This window comes from Chelonia mydas, chromosome 8 (assembly GCF_015237465.2).
Source record: "Chelonia mydas isolate rCheMyd1 chromosome 8, rCheMyd1.pri.v2, whole genome shotgun sequence".
NCBI classification, from domain to species: domain Eukaryota; kingdom Metazoa; phylum Chordata; order Testudines; family Cheloniidae; genus Chelonia; species Chelonia mydas.
Genome location: NC_057854.1, coordinates 43,154,374 through 43,173,461, shown reverse-complemented (window position 1 = coordinate 43,173,461; position 19,088 = coordinate 43,154,374). Strand labels below are relative to the sequence as shown.

General features: G+C 44.9%; 1 protein-coding gene across 2 annotated transcripts in view; it reads left to right on the top strand.

The window, feature by feature from the left end:
* The window catches only part of PACS2 (phosphofurin acidic cluster sorting protein 2), a 211,015-nt gene extending 193,503 nt beyond the window's left edge, over positions 1-17,512 (top strand). Inside the window, exons 23-24 of one of the 2 annotated variants that reach the window (XR_005226407.2) lie at positions 13,156-13,318; positions 16,612-17,512. Coding sequence is in view for 1 of the 2 variants with exons in the window: in XM_037906252.2 (XP_037762180.1) it covers positions 13,156-13,178 (23 nt within the window). In the remaining variant the exon portion in view is untranslated. Of the gene's footprint in view, positions 1-13,155; positions 13,604-16,611 lie in introns of those variants that run through there. The other variant, XM_037906252.2, reaches the window with a different exon arrangement.
* The last annotated feature ends 1,576 nt before the right edge of the window (positions 17,513-19,088 follow it).

The following is a 19,088-nucleotide window of genomic DNA, read 5'->3' as shown; positions in this document are numbered from 1 at the left end:
GAGGGCAATGGCTGGGAAGGGCACCGAGATTAAGCACGGCCTTGGGAGGCTGAGGAGCTCTGATCTGATGCAGTAGGAAGCTAACAGAGGGATTGAAAGAGAATGTGATACAGGGAGATAATTGCCTCTTATCATTCCTGTCCATCGAGAATGGTGCTGCCAGACAGAAAGGTGCAGTAATCTAGTAGAGAGATGACTGGGGCATGGAGACATTTTAATAGTGGGGTGAGGGATGACAGCTGGATTTTGGAGAAATTCAGAAGGCCCTAGGGAGAGACTAGATACATGAGGAAGGGAAAGGCAACCCAACAACTGAGCTGGGGCTGTGGGCCTACAACAAGAACAACAGCTGTGAGGTGGTTGTTGGAGGAAGAGGCTGGGGGCAGAGAGTAGTTCAGGTCAGGAGTGACCATCTGTAGGTGGGGTGTGGACATCCAACAAGAGATGTTGGAGGCAGCTAGACACGTGAGACTGGAGGGAGAGGGACAGATTGGTGGTGGAGAGGTGAATTTGGCAATTACTGGAGTGGAAAGAGCAACTGAAGTCCTGGAAGAAGGTAAGATTATCAGTAGAGGGAGGAAGGAGAACAGAACCATGTGCAATCAACAACTGGGCGAGAGGCAAGGTTGGTGGTGTTGCCAGCAAGGCCCCAATGCTAACACACGGCCTTCATTTCAAGCAAGTGCACAAGTCCCACCAAGATGAGTGCGGCTTTTGGGCTCTGCTTTCAGCACTTGCTTACGAGCATTGCTCACTAGGGATGGCTTGCTGAGTTGGGGCACGGGGAGAGAACAGCACACGTACAGACTCTTGGGAAAGAGGGGCAGTGGAAGAGGAGATACTTTGATCAACAGTGTCAGACAGCGGAGAGACCCAGACAGGTGGGTGGGGGAGAGCTAGGTGGCACCTCCTTTGTCAGAGAAAGGAGCAGATCTCTGACCACCTTGACCAGGGCAATTGCTGCACCTTTGCATAAATCTGTCTCAGCCAAACAGTATGGTAGCAAAGGTGGGAGCTCATCTCGAATGAGGGGTGAACTCTAGTCCCTGCCTCCCAATTCACCTTGGTAAGGCATGGACCTCAAAACCTAGCCTGACCCTTTTAAATGCTAACCTTATTAAAACACAGGCTTGCCCAGTTTTTTCCCTTTTTAACCCAAGTATGAGATGGAATAATAGGATCTTACTGCAACCCAAGGAGAAGAGTTAGGAATGTGAGAGTTAAGCTTCTGCAGCAATGCTAACTTGGCCACACTACACATCCAGTCTGGTCTGTGGCAGAACTTCTGACAATTTTAACATCGATATGGGGTAAAATAGGCCGTTTGCAGTGTTGCTGTAGCTGTGTTGGCCCCCAGGATTTTAGAGAGTCAAGGTGGGGGAGGCAATATTTTTTTTATTGGACCGACATCTGTTGGTGAGAGAGAGAGAACTTTCAAGCTACACAGAGCTCTTCTTCAGGCACCATTCCCAGTCCCAAAGAAGAGCTCTGTTTAGCTCCAAAGCTTGTCTCATTCACCACCAGAAGTTGGTCCCATAAAAGATATTCCCTCCCCCACCTTGTGTGTCTCGGTGAAATAAGAAAAGCTGGGACTGAGAATAGGCTCCCAGATTAAAAAGGGCCATGCTTCTCCCTGCACATACTAACATGCAGACTATGATAGAGCGTGGCCAAGTGAATGTGGCACTTGGAACCTGAACATCTGCATGTCCTGGTGATTTTTTATTTTAACATTAATTGTGCGGCTTTCATGTTGTAGGAAGGTAGTTTTTTCTGTACTTTAGTTACAGTACATCCACTAGGGGGCAGATGTGATGTATGTCTGAGAACCCTCTTTTTGTAGAAGTAAGAAGAAAAGCTAACTTTGGTCTGTCTGCATACACACCCATGGCATAATTATGTCTTGCCCTGTTATCAGAGGTCGAAGTGCTATTATTACAATGCCTTTAACAAGAAGTTAGCTTGGGGAGAGGAGGAGTTGAGTTGTATTTTAAAGTAAGTATCTTTTGTGGAAAGAAACTTTTCAAATTCAAACCTTTTTTTCCTTTCAGGATTGCAACCGCTAACTAAATTTTCTCCTCTACTGAAATGGGAATCTCTGCCTTCCCGCAGGGATGCCGGGCATTTGTGATCTGTGAATATATACTTATTTCTTAGTTGTACAATTCTTTGCACTTCAGTGGATGGATAAATTGTGGAATGCACGCCTGCTCTTGTCTGACTGAGATTCAAGAGACCTGCATTCTGCACCTGACTCTACTATGGACTTGGAGAGTGGTCTTGGGCAGAACACTTTAACTGCTGTGCCTCAGTTTACCCATCAGTAAAATGGGGATAATACTAGCCCAGCTCAGAGGGTGGCAGCTGCTGGTTGGTGTTTTGAAATCTTGAGATGGAAGGCAGTAGAGAATGGCTGAGTGTTACTTTACACGTAGTCAGCAAGTATGCAAATCCCTGTACCCTGCCTAAGGCAAACCAGCCCTCAGAACTGCTTAACCCCACACCCACAAAAAAAATGGCTGCCTCATACTTGAGGAGAGATGAGCATAGAGATGCTCTCCTCCTGAGAGGTTTCAGAGTAACAGCCGTGTTAGTCTGTATTTGCAAAAAGAAAAGGAGTACTTGTGGCACCTTAGAGACTAACCCAATTTATTTGAGCATAAGCTTTCGTGAGCTACAGCTCACTTCATCGGATGCATACTGTGGAAAGTGTAGAAGATCTTTTTATACACACAAAGCATGAAAAAATACCTCCCCCCCACGCCACTCTCCTGCTGGTAATAGCTTATCTAAAGTGACCACTCTCCTTACAATGTGTATGATAATCAAGGTGGGCCATTTCCAGCACAAATCCAGGGTTTAACAAGAACGTCTGGGGGGGGGGGGGGGTAGGAAAAAACAAGGGGAAATAGGTTACCTTGCATAATGACTTAGCCACTCCCAGTCTCTATTCAAGCCTAAGTTAATTGTATCCCATTTGCAAATGAATTCCAATTCAACAGTCTCTCGCTGGAGTCTGGTTTTGAAGTTTTTTTGTTGTAATATCGCAACTTTCATGTCTGTAATCACGTGACCAGAGAGATTGAAGTGTTCTCCGACTGGTTTATGAATGTTATAATTCTTGACATCTGATTTGTGTCCATTTATTCTTTTAATAGAGACTGTCCAGTTTGACCAATGTACATGGCAGAGGGGCATTGCTGGCACATGATGGCATATATCACATTGATGGATGTGCAGGTGAACGAGCCTCTGATAGCGTGGCTGATGTTATTAGGCCCTGTGATGGTGTCCCCTGAATAGATATGTGGGCACAGTTGGCAACGGGCTTTGTTGCAAGGATAGGTTCCTGGGTTAGTGGTTCTGTTGTGTGGTATGTGGTTGCTGGTGAGTATTTGCTTCAGGTTGGGGGGCTGTCTGTAGGCAAGGACTGGCCTGTCTCCCAAGATTTGTGAGAGTGTTGGGTCATCCTTCCGGATAGGTTGTAGATCCTTAATAATGCGTTGGAGGGGTTTTAGTTGGGGGCTGAAGGTGATGGCTAGTGGCATTCTGTTATTTTCTTTGTTAGGCCTGTCCTGTAGTAGGTGACTTCTGGGAACTCTTCTGGCTCTATCAATCTGTTTCTTCACTTCCGCAGGTGGGTATTGTAGTTGTAAGAATGCTTGATAGAGATCTTGTAGGTGTTTGTCTCTGTCTGAGGGGTTGGAGCAAATGCGGTTGTATCGCAGAGCTTGGCTGTAGACGATGGATCGTGTGGTGTGGTCAGGGTGAAAGCTGGAGGCATGTAGGTAGGAATAGCGGTCAGTAGGTTTCCGGTATAGGGTGATGTTTATGTGACCATCGTTTATTAGCACTGTAGTGTCCAGGAAGTGGATCTCTTGTGTGGACTGGACCAGGCTGAGGTTGATGGTGGGATGGAAATTGTTGAAATCATGGTGGAATTTCTCAAGGGCTTCTTTTCCATGGGTCCAGATGATGATGATGTCATCAATATAGCGCAAGTAGAGTAGGGGCGTTAGGGGACGAGAGCTGAGGAAGCGTTGTTCTAAGTCAGCCATAAAAACGTTGGCATACTGTGGGGCCATGCGGGTACCCATACCAGTGCCGCTGATTTGAAGGTATACATTGTCCCCAAATGTAAAATAGTTATGGGTAAGGACAAAGTCACAAAGTTCAGCCACCAGGTTAGCCGTGACATTATCGGGGATAGTGTTCTTGATGGCTTGTAGTCCATCTTTGTGTGGAATGTTGGTGTAGAGGGCTTCCACATCCATAGTGGCCAGGATGGTGTTATCAGGAAGATCACCAATGGATTGTAGTTTCCTCAGGAAGTCAGTGGTGTCTCGAAGGTAGCTGGGAGTGCTGGTAGCGTAGGGCCTGAGGAGGCAGTCTACATAGCCAGACAATCCTGCTGTCAGGGTGCCAATGCCTGAGATGATAGGGTGCCCAGGATTTCCAGGTTTATGGATCTTGGGTAGTAGATAGAATATCCCAGGTCGGGGTTCCAGGGGTGTGTCTGTACAGATTTGATCTTGTGCTTTTTCAGGGAGTTGCTTGAGCAAATGCTGTAGCTTCTTTTGGTAACTCTCAGTGGGATCAGAGGGTAGTGGCTTGTAGAAAGTGGTGTTGGAGAGCTGCCGAGCAGCCTCTTGTTCATATTCCGACCTATTCATGATGACAACAGCACCTCCTTTGTCAGCCTTTTTGATTATGATGTCAGAGTTGTTTCTGAGGCAGTGGATGGCATTGTGTTCCGCACGGCTGAGGTTATGGGGCAAGTGATGCTGCTTTTCCACAATTTCAGCCTGTGCACGTCGGCAGAAGCACTCTATGTAGAAGTCCAGTCTGCTGTCTCGACCTTCAGGAGGAGTCCACCTAGAATCCTTCTTTTTGTAGTGTTGGTAGGGAGGTCTCTGTGGATTAGTATGTTCAGAGGTATGTTGGAAATATTCCTTGAGTCGGAGATGTCGAAAATAGGATTCTAGGTCACCACAGAACTGTATCATGTTCGTGGGGGTGGAGGGGCAGAAGGAGAGGCCCCGAGATAGGACAGCTGCTTCTGCTGGGCTAAGAGTATAGTTGGATAGCTTAACAATATTGCTGGGTGGGTTGAGGGAACCATTGCTGTGGCCCCTTGCGGCATGTAGTAGTTTAGAAAGTTTAGTGTCCTTTTTCTTTTGTAGAGAAGCAAAGTGTGTGTTGTAAATGGCTTGTCTAGTTTTAGTAAAGTCCAGCCACTAGGAAGTTTGTGTGGAAGGTTGGTTTTTTATGAGAGTATCCATTTTTGAGAGCTCATTCTTTATCTTTCCCTGTTTGCTGTAGAGGATGTTGATCAGGTGGTTCCGCAGTTTCTTTGAGAACGTGTGGCACAAACTGTCAGCATAGTCTGTATGGTATGTAGATTGTAATGAATTTTTTACCTTCAGTCCTTTTGGTACGATGTCCATCTGTTTGCATTTGGAAAGGAAGATGATGTCTGTCTATATCTGTACAAGTTTTTTCATGCAGTTGATAGATTTCCACTCCATATGGCTAAATGCAGTGCCTTGCATAATGACAGGTTTCAGAGTAACAGCCGTGTTAGTCTGTATTCGCAAAAAGAAAAGGAGTACTTGTGGCACCTTAGAGACTAACCAATTTATTTGAGCATAAGCTTTCGTGAGCTACAGCTCACTTCATCGGATGCATACTGTGGAAAGTATAGAAGATCTTTTTATACACACAAAGCATGAAAAAATACCTCCCCCCCACCCCACTCTCCTGCTGGTAATAGCTTATCTAAAGTGATCACTCTCCTTACACTGTCCATGTTTGTTGTTGGGGTGTGGGGAAGAGTAGCAGCTGTAACCTACGCCAGGGGAAGGGCAATGCAGAACTGGCAGCTTCCCCCTCTCAGCTGTGTTTATTGAGTGCAGCTGAGAATTGCACCCTCTTGTGAAATGGACAGTGTGTGTGCCCAATCCCAACAAAACGCAGAACCCACAGTCAGAGACCCATACTGGAAACGTTGGCTCCAGAATTCCCATTGACCACGGGGTATGCTGAGTAGGTTGTAAGATGGAGAAAGAAGAGACAACTGGGAGAGCAAACACCCCAGAACATAACAGGAAATGTTGTATGTAAATGAGAAACATGAAGCCATGAGTCACTGGAATCAGCTGGCCTCCAGGCAAAAACATAAGCAAGTAAGGGAGATGAGGACTCTGCTAAGACGCTAATGGACTTCTCTGCATCAACCTTTGCTACAGAGGCTGTTGGGGAGATGCCCGGCCTAGAGCTCCTGTTTTCAGGTGTCTGACTGAGGTGTCAGAATAAGAGGTGATGGACTAAATACAGGCCCTGATCTTCAGCTGCTGTTTGCCTGACGCATAAATATGCCAATAATGGACTATTCTGATTTGTACCAGTGGAGGTTCTGGCCCCAGCATCGAAAACACAGTGTGAATGGTGTTCTGCAGGAGCTAGTTTCAACTGTGCAATGAATAGCCAATCAGACCAGTTTGGTCCATTTCTCTGTGTGCAAGGTACCCACAAAATGTGTCTGTAATAATTGTGACTTGTGGCTATGAACAAATACTTGCCTATGGATTCCTCTGCAATGTCTGCTGGTGTTTGCCCTCCATAATTCTGGCTAAGTGACTGGTCTTCTAAGTCACATGGTATTGTTTCTGTTACCTGAAATTGGGCCAGCTAGTAAGCTTAGGGAGGACTAATGACCCACCAGAGTTTGGCAGAAAGCGGCACGTTTATTATACTGATAGCTAAGCTCAGAAGCGGGTGGGGGGTCACACTCACATACTCACACTCCCAGGACAGGCACAGCACTGGAGATGTCAGGATTCTTCAAGGCAAGTGTCCCACAGTGCAGTGATGGATGGTGTGATGAAGGTAAGTCTTCCTGAGGCACGATGGAATGCAACGCGATGAACCATTGGCCAGGCGGTCCGGGTGAAGGGCCTTCACGGGAGGTACAAGCTTGTGAGTGCACTCCTGAGCACATGGCCCCTTCCCCTTTTAAGGACCTGCTCCTCATGGCCTGCAACTAGAGATGACTTGGCCGCGTCTGGTTGGTTACACTCCACCTCGGCCAGTGCCCGTGCAGTGTCCGTGCATTGGGTGTGAGAGTACTGCCTAATTAGAGTCCCAGACACCTTGTGTACCTGGGAGCTCTTCTGATCTTCCTGCTGTTTAAGCAGCCCATTCATCCCACAAGCATTCCAGGAGGGAGGGGGAGGGGGAAAGCCACTTCACAGGTATTCAAAGAGGGAGAGGAGACAAAAGGGCGGGGGAAGGTGTAACAGACCTTTTGAACATACAGGTTATACATAGCATACGGGTAGCAGCTGCTGCTGCTACAACAGTTTCTTTTGTGTGATTGGAAGAACTAGAGTTCCTGGATGGGAATGGTGACTGAACAAAGCTCAGACAGTGTGATGTTGCTCAGGGAGAGGTGGTGGCTCATGCCGCACGTACATTGGACATTGCGTGTTGAATGAGGCAGCTGGTCAATATTGATGTGACCGGGATCCTAGTGGTCACTCAGTTAGGATGAACTGCAAAGAATGGGGCAGACAATCCCCATAAAGCTGGTGGATATTCCAGTACTTAGATTTACCAAGCCAGTATAAATCAGCTTCTTTATTACCTTACTGGTTACTCAGAAGTCCAAACAACGCAGTTCCCTTAAAGTGATCCAGCCTCAGGCCTCCATCCAGGTACCCACATCAAATATGATGAAAATTTCTATAAATTTTATTTCATCATATAAAAGAAAAGGTTCTACTAATCCCAAAGGATTGGATACATTCCCTCCTAAGTTATTGAATATTCCAGATATTACCCAAATTCACGTTAAAGCCAATTCTTATTACATAAACTAAACTTTTTCCAAACCCTCTCACTTTTGTTTTTTAATAAAGATCAATATACATACAGACATGAGTTCAATTCATTGAAGTTCAGATACATAGCAGAGAGGGTGAGCTTTGTAGTTGCGATGAGTTCTTTCAGAAATAGTTCACAAGTTATAGTCCAATGCCCAAATATCTTATTCAGGGCGTACCAGTATAACTGGGACCTCAGTTTTGTGACTCAAACTCCCTCGATGAAGCCGAAGCAGATCTGAGATGACAGAATCAGGACCCAAGGATCTTTTATACAATTTCATGTCTTTTGACAAGTTGGGAGTTCAAAAGGTAATTAGCATGACTTTGAAGGAGGTCTATCACCGGTACTTAGCTGTAGAATTAACATAAGGCAATTTGCTTGTTCTTCCACCATTCAGATTATTTGCCATACCTTTCAAAGAGATGAATACAGAGATATCCTGTGTTTACAATTCATTCAAATGATAGGATGTTCTTTTGACCTTTGAGTTATCAGAATACATAGAATCCTAGCATATCAGGGTTGGAAGGGACCTCAGGAGGTCATCTAGTCCAACCCCCTACTCAAAGCAGGACCAATCCCCAGCTAAATCATAGTCAAGCCTGACCTTAAAAACTTCTAAGGAAGGAGATTCCTCCACCTCCCTAGGTAACCCATTGCAGTGTTTCACCACCCTCCTAGTGAAAAAGTTTTTCCTAATATCCAACCTAAACCTCCTGCACTGCAACTTGAGACCATGACTGTTCGTTCTGTCATCTGCTACCACTGAGAACAGTTTAGATCCAGCCTCTTTGGAACCCCCTTTCAGGTAGTTGAAAGCAGCTATCCAATCCCCCCTCATTCTTTTCTTCCGCAGACTAAACAATCACAGATCCCTCAGCCTCTCCTCATAAGTCATGTGTTCTAGTCCCCTAATCATTTTTATTGCCCTCTGCTGGACGTTTTCCAATTTTTCTGCATCCTTCTTGTAATGTGGGGCCCAAAACTGGACACAGTACTCCAGATGAGGCCTCACCATTGTCGAATAGAGGGGAACAATCACATCCCTCGATCTGCTGGCAATGCCCCTACTTATACATCCCAAAATGCCATTGGCCTTCTTGGCAACAAGGGCACACTGTTGACTCATATCCAGCTTCTTGTCCACTGTAACCCCTAGGTCCTTTTCTGCAGAACTGCTGCCTAGCCATTTGGTCCCTAGTCTGTAGCGGTGCATAGACAGGGATTGTTAATTACATTGTTGACCCTCCTCATACATACGTAAATACACAAAAACACAAACATCATCTCCCCACATGTCTTTTGAGGGTTATTTATTTTGCAGGATGTTTAGCCATTTCTAGCCATGTGTCAATTGATTTTTTTTTTTTTGATCCTCATTGTTTAGTAAGTTACTTTGTATCGTCCAATTTGCATACTGAGTGAATCGGGGACAGGAGCTGCATGGGTCACCTTAACACTAGCGATTTGACTATGAGTGCTTCACTCTGCAGCCTTAATGCCCCTCTATAATGGGGTGTTTTTGTGATGGAATAAAACACATTAAATACCATGGAGTATTTGTGTTGCAATAAAGCCTATCTAGTCTGGATGCTTAAGGCACTGCACCTGCTGTTCTCATTGTGCTGGACTAGAGAGCCATGTCTGACAAAGTTTGACATTTACTGGGGATGGAGGAGGATGCTTGACCCTCCCTGTCCAGGCAGAGCAGGGTGCACATTTTAGGCCAGATTCCTTGGCACCCAGGATTACCTGAAAGGGTTTTTCCCTTCCCTTCTGTTAGGACTTTGTCTCCTCTAGGAGGAGTAGGCTACTTTTGACTCAGGTGTCAAAGGGAGGATATGACATACCGGGGTAAAATTCAGACCGGGGGGGGGGGGGGGGGGGGGCTGCATCACCCCTGTCCTGCAACCTTGGGCGCCTTACAATGGCTTGCTGAAGTAGTTCCCACCTGGGCCACTCACAAACAGCCTTCCCATATGCAAGCCACACACTGTCTGTGTGTAACTGCAGCCTGCCAGCTACACCCTGGCTCTCACCAGCCTGGGTTATACTATGGGGTGACCCCAACACAGCCCCAGTCCTGGATCTTCTGTCAGAAATGTATGTCCTGTACTGCCCAGCCATCTTCTGGAGAGGACAAATATTTTAAGTTCATTATTCCTTTAAGGGAATAATATATCTGCTTATTACTTTAAATGGAATTACCCAGACACTTCAACTTAAGCACACTGAATTAGATAAAACAGTAAAACAAAGTTATTAACTACAAAGAGAGAGAGAGATTGTGAGTACAAGTAAAAGAGGCATAGAAGTCAGAAATGGTTACAAGAAAAATAGATAAAACACTTTCTAGTGCTAACTTAGCAAACTATATGAGATTCAAGAAAAATTTCTCACCATATGTTTCCAGCAAGGTTACTGACCAAACTCTTCCGGTCAAGATCCCTCCACCCCAGAATCCAATGGTGGTTCTCCTTCGTCATCTTCGGTGCAATGCCAAAGGCAGACAGGGAGAGAGAGAGGTGCCTTCGGGTGGTGTTCCTCCTTTTTATAGTTTCAGTTACCTTCTTGTAAAACATTTCCATCAGAGCACCAAGAGACAAACCATCCTGATGTGTAGAAAGAATAGTAAACATGGCAGGCGACCAGCTTGGCTTAACAGTGAAATCCTTGCTGATCTTAAACACAAAAAAGAAGCTTACAAGAAGTGGAAGATTGGACAAATGACCAGGGAGGAGTATAAAAGTATTGCTCAGGCATGCAGGAGTGAAATCAGGAAGGCTAAATCACACTTGGAGTTGCAGCTAGCAAGGGATGTTAAGAGTAACAAGAACGGTTTCTACAGGTATGTTAGCAACAAGAAGGTGGTCAAGGAAAGTGTGGGCCCCTTAGTGAATGAGGGAGGCAACCTAGTGACAGAGGATGTGGAAAAAGCTAATGTACTCAATGCTTTTTTTGCCTCTGTCTTCACGAACAAGGTCAGCTCCCAGACTACTGCACTGGGAAGCACAGCATGGGGAGGAGGTGACCAGCCCTCTGTGGAGAAAGAAAGTGGTTCAAGACTATTTAGAAAAGCTGGATGAGCACAAGTCCATGGGGCCAGATGCATCCGAGGGTGCTAAAGGAGTTGGCGGATGTGATTGCAGAGCCATTGGCTATTATCTTTGAAAATTCATGGCAATCTGGGGAGGTCCCGGATGACTGGGAAAAAGGCTAATGTGGTGCCCATCTTTAAAAAAGGGAAGGAGGAGCATCTGGGGAACTACAGGCCAGTCAGCCTCACCTCGGTCCCTGGAAAAATCATGGAGCAGGTCCTCAAGGAATCAATCCTGAAGCACTTACACGAGAGGAAAGTGATCAGAAACAGTCAGCATGGATTCACCAAGGACGAGTCATGCCTGATTAATCTAATTGCCTTCTATGATGAGATAACTGGCTCTGTGGATGAGGGGAAAGCAGTGGACGTGTTATTCCTTGACTTTAGCAAAGCTTTTGATATGGTCTCCCACAGTATATTTGCCAGCAAGTTGAAGAAGTATGGGCTGGATGAATGGACTATAAGATGGATAGAAAGTTGGCTAGATTGTCGGGCTCAACGGCTCCATGTCTAGTTGGCAGCCGGTATCAAGTGGAGTGCCCCAAGGGTCGGTCCTGGGGCCAGTTTTGTTCAATATCTTCATTAATGATCTGGAGGATGGTGTGGATTGCACCCTCAGCAAGTTTGCAGATGACAGTAAACTGGGAGGAGAGGTAGATACGCTGGAGGGTAGGGATAGGATACAGAGGGCCCTAGACAAATTAGAGGATTGGGCCAAAAGAAATCTGAGGTTCAACAAGGACAAGTGCAGAGTCCTGCACTTAGGATGGAAGAATCCCATGCACTGTTACAGACTAGGGACCGAATGGCTAGGCAGCAGTTCTGCAGAAAAGGACCTGGGGTTACAGTGGACGAGAAGCCGGATATGAGTCAACAGTGTGCCCTTGTTGCCAAGAATGCCAATGGCATTTTGGGCTATTTAAGTAGGAGCATTGCCAGCAGACTGAGGGATGTGATCGTTCCCCTTTATTTGCCATTGGTGAGGCCTCATCTGGAGTACTGTGTCCAGTTTTGGGCCCCACACTACAAGGAGGATGTGGAAAAATTGGAAAGAGTCCAGCGGAGGGCAACAAAAATGATTAGGGGGCTGGAGCACATGACTTATGAGGAGAGGTTGAGGGAATTGGGATTGTTTAGTCTGCGGAAGAGAAGAATGAGGGGGGATTTGATAGCTACTTTCAACTACCTGAAAGGGGGGTTCCAAAGAGGATGGATCTAGACTGTTCTCAGTGGTAGCAGATGACAGAACGAGGAGTCATGGTCTCAAGTTGCAGTGGGGGCGGTTTAGGTTGGATATTAGGAAAAACTTTTTCACTAGGAGGGTGTTGAAACACTGCAATGGGTTACCTAGGGAGGTGATGGAATCTCCTTCCTTAAAGGTTTTTAAGGTCAGGCTTGACAAAGCCCTGGCTGGGATGATTTAGTTGGGGTTGGTCCTGCTTTGAGCAGAGGGTTGGACTAGATGACCACCTGAGGTCCCTTCCAACCATGATATTCTACAATTCTATGTTCCATGCTGACTTTTTTCACCTGTTAGAGCTTTCTTTGTTTTTCTTTACTGCTCGATGACTCTGTTTACTACCCAAATGCAAATTAAGGCAAGCACATAATCCTTCCTTTGTTTAGGACAGACCTGACTTCTGCCTGGGCAGGGCTGTAGGGTTTGGAACGTGGGTTAATAACATCATACAGGGGAATCTTTTAATTTAACATATAGTGTTGCTACACACATTTTATCAGGACAATACCAACCAGCAAATTGAGTTTTCAGATGATACCTTATAAAGTCTACCTTGTACAAAGATTATTACACTACTATGCAAGGTGTGAATACAGAGGTGTATTCAGTCACAGAAGGGGTCATCGCAGTTCTCTGAATGGTGCTGTTGACAGAGCCAATGATATTGGCTGTAGAAGACTCACTCACCTTTGCTTCCTGGCATCAGGTGAGAGGAAGTAGAAATTGCTAGCTACAAGGTATAGGAAATGAAGATGGAGGTCTGTCAAGCATTCCCTGACATGGAGGGGAGCAAAAGTACAGCTAGGTGTGTGTGTGATGCGGGAAATCCTGGATTTTCTGAATGAAAAATGAACTGAAGTCCTCTTGGCAGTCTGCATTGAAGATTCTTCACAAGGAAATGGTCTAGATTGCTTGCTTTGTTTTTTAGGGTTTCACCTGGATGGCTTCTAAAGTCTGCAGGATGCTCATGGAGTGCTGAGAATTGGGGAAAATATATAAACCCCTTCGAAGAGTAATTCCCGAAACACTGCAAAACATTGTAAAAGACACCAGATCTCATGGAGGACACCACTTTCCAAGCTGTTTCCAAGGTACAATATTCCCATGACAACAAAAAATGAAAAAGTTTTCAAAATGTTGAAATCACTTGGCTTTCTCAGATGTACAAATCAAGAATATGTTGTCCAACAAGCCTCACACTTGCAAAAGAAAATTTTAAAACTTCTCCAGCAGAGGTGTATGACCAAAATTTCAGGTGGATGGAGTTAATTCTGGTACTGTTCAAGTGGGATCAAAATAGGACTTTTATAACAAAGCAACCTCAACCTTAGCTACTCACAGGTGAGAGTGATGTTCGTTTTCTCTAATTATCATCTCCAGTTTACTTACAAGATTGTAGGCAGTGTGTAATTCACTGAAGCTACACAAGGCCAAAGGTTGCTGCTGCCAAAGCTAACTGAGGAGCACACATAGCCAGTGTTGATCATATGCAGTTGAAAAACTGGTCTCATTCTTTTGAGAGTGAGCAACCTGTGTCAGGGGTCCTTGGTTGCCAGGGGTCCTGAGATTAAATCTTGGGCAAACCATCTGAGATGGAGAAGGTGGTACCTTTTAAATCATATAAAATATTTCTCCAGACTAACTTATAAAATCCTTCACATGGGGGACATAGGCTCCAACATGGTGTCTTCTTGATAAAGCAGTCTGTCTACACAGGAAAGTTGCACTGTTTTAACTTAAATAGGTTTTAAAACGGATTTAGTTAAATTTGTATAAACCCCTGTGTGACCTAGCAAATAGAGCACTGGACTGGGATTCAGGAGACCTGATTCTATTCCCTGCTCTCTCACTGGACTGTTGGGTGATCTTTGGCAAGCCACTTAACTGCTCTGTGCCTCAGTTTCCCCATCTGTAAAATGAGGATGATGATATTGATCTCCTTTGTAAAGTGTGTTGAGACCTACTGATCAAAAATGCTAGACAACAGCTATCTAGGCTACTATTTTTTCAGTATAAGAATGTTTTTTTTTTTTTTCCAGTTTAGCTTAAGTCATACAGAACAAACTATGGCACAGCAGATTTAGATTAAATCTCAGGAAGAACTTCCTAACTGTAAGAACAGTAGGACAATGGAAGAGACTACCTAGGGAGGTTGTGAAAACTCCTTCGTGGGAGGTTTCAAAAGGAGGCTGGATCACCATCTGTCTAGGATAGTTTAGATACAAGTCCCGCATCTTGGCAGGGGATTAGACCCTTGCGGTCCCTTCTAACCCTATGGTTCTATGAAATTTCGGCTTAACTGCAATAAGCCTCTCTAAAACCAAAATAAGTATCCATACACACAGGGTTTCCACCAACTTAACTAAATCAGGTTAAATTTACCTGAAATTTCATAGCTGAAATTTAACACCTTATGTTAAACTGGGGCATCTTCCTCAAGTAGACAAGACCTTAAATTCAGGTCTGGGGTTCAAATTCTCAACATTCCCTGTAAGAGTGTGAAAGCTGTAGTCCCTTGAAATTTGATGACTGGCTCAAGCCTAAATCATGTGAGCAGAGATTTTCAAAGGAGCATAAGGGATTTAGGCACCAAAACACATTAAAGTTCAATGGGAGTTGGGTTTCCTGAAAATGCCAGCCATGATTCTTCCCTGGATGTACACCATATATGGAGTCCAAATCAGAGTTCTGGCTTTTTGGTCCAATTCTCTGTCTCACTTTGGATATAGTGTAAGTGATAAAGAGAGTTCAGTGCATACTGGCCTAGACATTTAAAAATATCCTGAACTGAAGTGTGCCTGGTCCTCTCCCTTCTGGTGGCCAGGCCTTTCATAGAATCATAGAAGATTAGGGTTGGAAGAGACCTCAGGAAGTCATCCAGTCCAAACTCCCACCCAAAGCAGGACCAACACCAATTAAAGCCTTAACTGGGATGATTTGTCAAGCCGGGCCTTAAAAACCTCTAAGGATGGAGATTCCACCACCTCCCTAGGTAACTCATTCACCACCCTCCTAGTGAAGTAGTGTTTTCTAATATCCAACATAGATCTCCCCCACTGCAACTTGAGACCATTGCTCTTTGTTCTCTCATCTGCCACCACTGAGAACTGCCGAGCACCAACCTCTTTTGGAACCCCCCATTCAGGGGTGATAGTTGAAGGCTGCTATCAAATCCCCCCCTCACTCTTCTCTTCTGCAGACTAAACAAACCCAATTCCCTCACCCTCTCCTCGTAAGTCATGTGCCCCAGCCCCTGATCATTTTCGTTGCCCTCCGTTTTCCATCCAAAAGTCAGTACACACTCGCTCTCTGCTGCTGTAGTCCAGACATTCAGCATGAAATGATATGTGCCTTAGGAACAATGAATGGACAACTGTCGTGGGGTAGTGAGAAGGAACAGGGATGGGGTCAGGAGGGAGGGCATGTACTGCAGAGACCATAAGCTTGGTTCTGCCTGAGGGGTGGGATGGAAGGAGGGATATGGAGGCCAATGCAGAACAAAGGTGCTGCCGTTAATTGGCCAGAGTCAATTTATCTGAAAGCTTTCTCCACACAAAACACCTTGTTGTGCATGCACAGTTTTCCCTGTGGAAAGGTTTCAGGTCTAGAGTTCACTCTGGAAAGGGCTCTCAGAGAGAAGGTATTTTTTTGTCTAATGCTTATCCACAAAGTAGTCCTTCCCCAGGAGGTTTAGACGTTCATTTTCTTTATGAAAGAGGCCAAACGCAAAGGTTTTTTCCTTTCAAAAGATTCATATATATGAGACTCCACATGCAAAGTCTCAACAGAATGTTTTCTGTCAACAGAGCTTTAATGACAAATACTGGGCCAGGCCCTTTGCCCTGTCCCACAGCCCAGCAGGGGAATCCTCTAGCCCAAGAACAGCCTTCCCTTCCATTGATAAGCACAGGGACCAGCTCCTCTCATTTGCAATTGTATAACATCCTTGTGGTAACTGCACTTATTGTTTTACATGGAAAATATCAGGAAAGTATTTTATGCTTTTTTGGGGAGGGTGGGGTGCCCTGTATTTTTAAAGCAATTCAGCATCTGGAAAGGAGGAGGAGCCAGCACCATGTGACCTGCCACCTCTTCATTTACTGCTAGCAAGTGCCCAGTGACCACTGTTTTGAGAATCTTTGGGAGGATTTTTCTGTGCCCTATTGAAACAAATGATCAGTTCCACCAGCAGCCTGAGAGAAGCAACCTAACCGCCTGATGCATGTTCAGATACAATATGCATTGTGATGTCATTAATGAGACAAGGTTTTGTTAGCAAAAACAAAACGATCCTGAAGATGGACACTGAGCATGCGCCGAAGTGATTTTTTTTCCATCACATGTAACTTACTATCTAACCAATTTTTTTCTGTGTTCTTTACAGGTCGGATTTAAAGTGCCACTGCTCAGCCATTTCTAAATTATCTAGATGGAACACAAGGTAGTCAGATTTTAAGACAGCCCCTTCTCCCCCAATAATCAATCACCTTTGGGCACATATCAAGTATGGAAAACATGAGCACCATAGCTAATTGTATCAGAAAACTATGCAAACAGGTATTTAGACTGCATACTATTATGCAGCCTTATCTACTGGTATGACAAGAGTGATCATGTGCTTGCTAAAAAGTATTAACCACTTCTTGTCATGCCAGCTAGGAGTTTTATTACAGAATTTTAACAAATAGCTGACATAAAACTGCCCAAAATGAACACCGCTCTCACCCACTGCTACTGCTTACAGGAATTGTACTAGGTGTACAGTACCAGCAGTAGGTTAAGTGTGTGTGGGGGGACCACATTTGTTATAGGGCCCATTGCCCATACCCACGTAGACTAAGCCACATCTGTTCAGAAAGGCCCAACACAAATGCAGAGAAGAAATCCCACTGTTTCTCAGAATGAGCAATAGGAGAGAATACTGTGATCGTGCATTACTGAGCCAACAGAGTGCTGTGCAGCTAGAGTGCCTATTATGAAAAGATAGGGGCATACCTTTATTTGTACAGAAGAAGCTAAATAAAACTGGGGGTGAGGGGAGAGGTATATTCTTCTCATTTGATACAGGACCAGGGAGGGTGAGAAGTCGGGGAGAGAGGTGGCTTAAGTTTTCATCACCTTTGCAGCCTCTTTCTTGTGGAGTTGGCTCAGGGCCACTTTAGTTCCTGGTGCAACATACAGCAGTCTAAGTTGGTGTCAACGACACCCTGCTGCTTATAACCCCAAGAAGTTGTTCCAACATCTGGGGATTGCCCAAATGCGCCTACACTGGAACCTTGGGTGGGAGGGAAATGGGGGAGTCAGTGTAGAGTCATTGCCCCGGGGCTGTGTCACCTGGGGGATTCCCAGATAGATGGTTAAGCCTGCTTTCTGGCTGTGTTGTGCCACCAGAGCAACACAAAATAGCTGTACTGAAGGGGAGAATTAGGGGCTTCCTCTCTAAATGATCAGATGCAATACTGTTCTTCTCACTAGATACAACTAGAGGAGTCTGGCAAGTACGGCTCTATCCTGGCAGTGACAAGCCGACAATTGTATCACTGCTTGGCAGATATGGCTTTCACTGCCTCCTGTTCAGCATTTCAAATATCTCAGAAATCATCCAAAGAGAAATGAGATTCGATGCAGCCAGCAGGGAATGAAGATTTATGTGGATGACATCATAGGTAAGGAAAGCCTGTGGAACAACTTAACCTGAGGCTAAAGCAAGTTCTGAAGGCTACGGAGAATGTGGGAATAAAATTATAAAGATATATGTGACAACAAACCGGCTATGGTTCTTAGGACATAGGATTGATAAAGAAGGGGTGAGGTTAGCAATCGAAACAAAGCCATAGCTGAAAGGTCGCCTCCTACAATGTATCAGAACTGGGGCAGTTCTTCTGTATGGCTGAATGCTGGAGAATCTTCATACTTAATCATTCTCAAAAGGCCAAGTCCTTTATGAATTGCTTAAAACTGTGTGTGTGAATCTGGAATAAAGCACAGAGGCACACTTGTGGGGTTTTAAAATATCTGCTGACCACATTCCCAATATTGGTATTTTATGATCTACAGTTCTTTCTGCAGATGCTGGTGGCTATGGTATTGATGGGTTGTTACTCTAGTTACAGAGATCGGTGGAAATTGAGCAATTTAGAATATGGTTTAGAAAAATACTGGTTTGAAATTTTCAAAGTCAACTAGAAGACTTAGCCCCAGAGCATTTGTAGGGCTAAATAACCTAGAGGGCTTTGCAAATCTTGACCTTTTATGCATTCAGATTCCAAGAGCAGGTGTGCTCAAAGAGAGAGAATGTCTAGCAGGCATGTGGCCATGTAAGAGAGTCACAGGCCACTTGCGTCAACTTAATAATGTCATGTTGGTGACAGACCACAAAGTGCTTGTATTTTTAATAAACAGTATAGACCTAAACAAGATACATATTAAATACCAGAGACTGCTCATGTGTTTGAGATATAAATGTATTGCAGAATAGGCACATAGGTGACTGTCCACCTTGTTAGAAAGACGAGAGAGGTGACTGAGACTGCACTGAGGAGCCCTAGTAATCACCCAGCTTCTCCAGAGGTGTGGGATGATGTAGACGCCCACATATGTGCTACTTAGCATATCCAGTCACTCTCCCTACAGAACTGATTCAAATAGCTGCTTGGGCTGATATACCACCGGAAACCACGATTATGGTTGGCTTAGTTACTTATCAGAGGTTTAGCATCCAGTCTATGATTTTTACGTAACGAGAGGTGAACTTTCTGAAGACGAAGGTCTGATTATGTATAGCATTTGTAGTGTGTTCTTACAGTCTCTTTGTAAAGGATACATAAGGAATATTAGGCCCTCAGAAATGCTGGAAGGGGC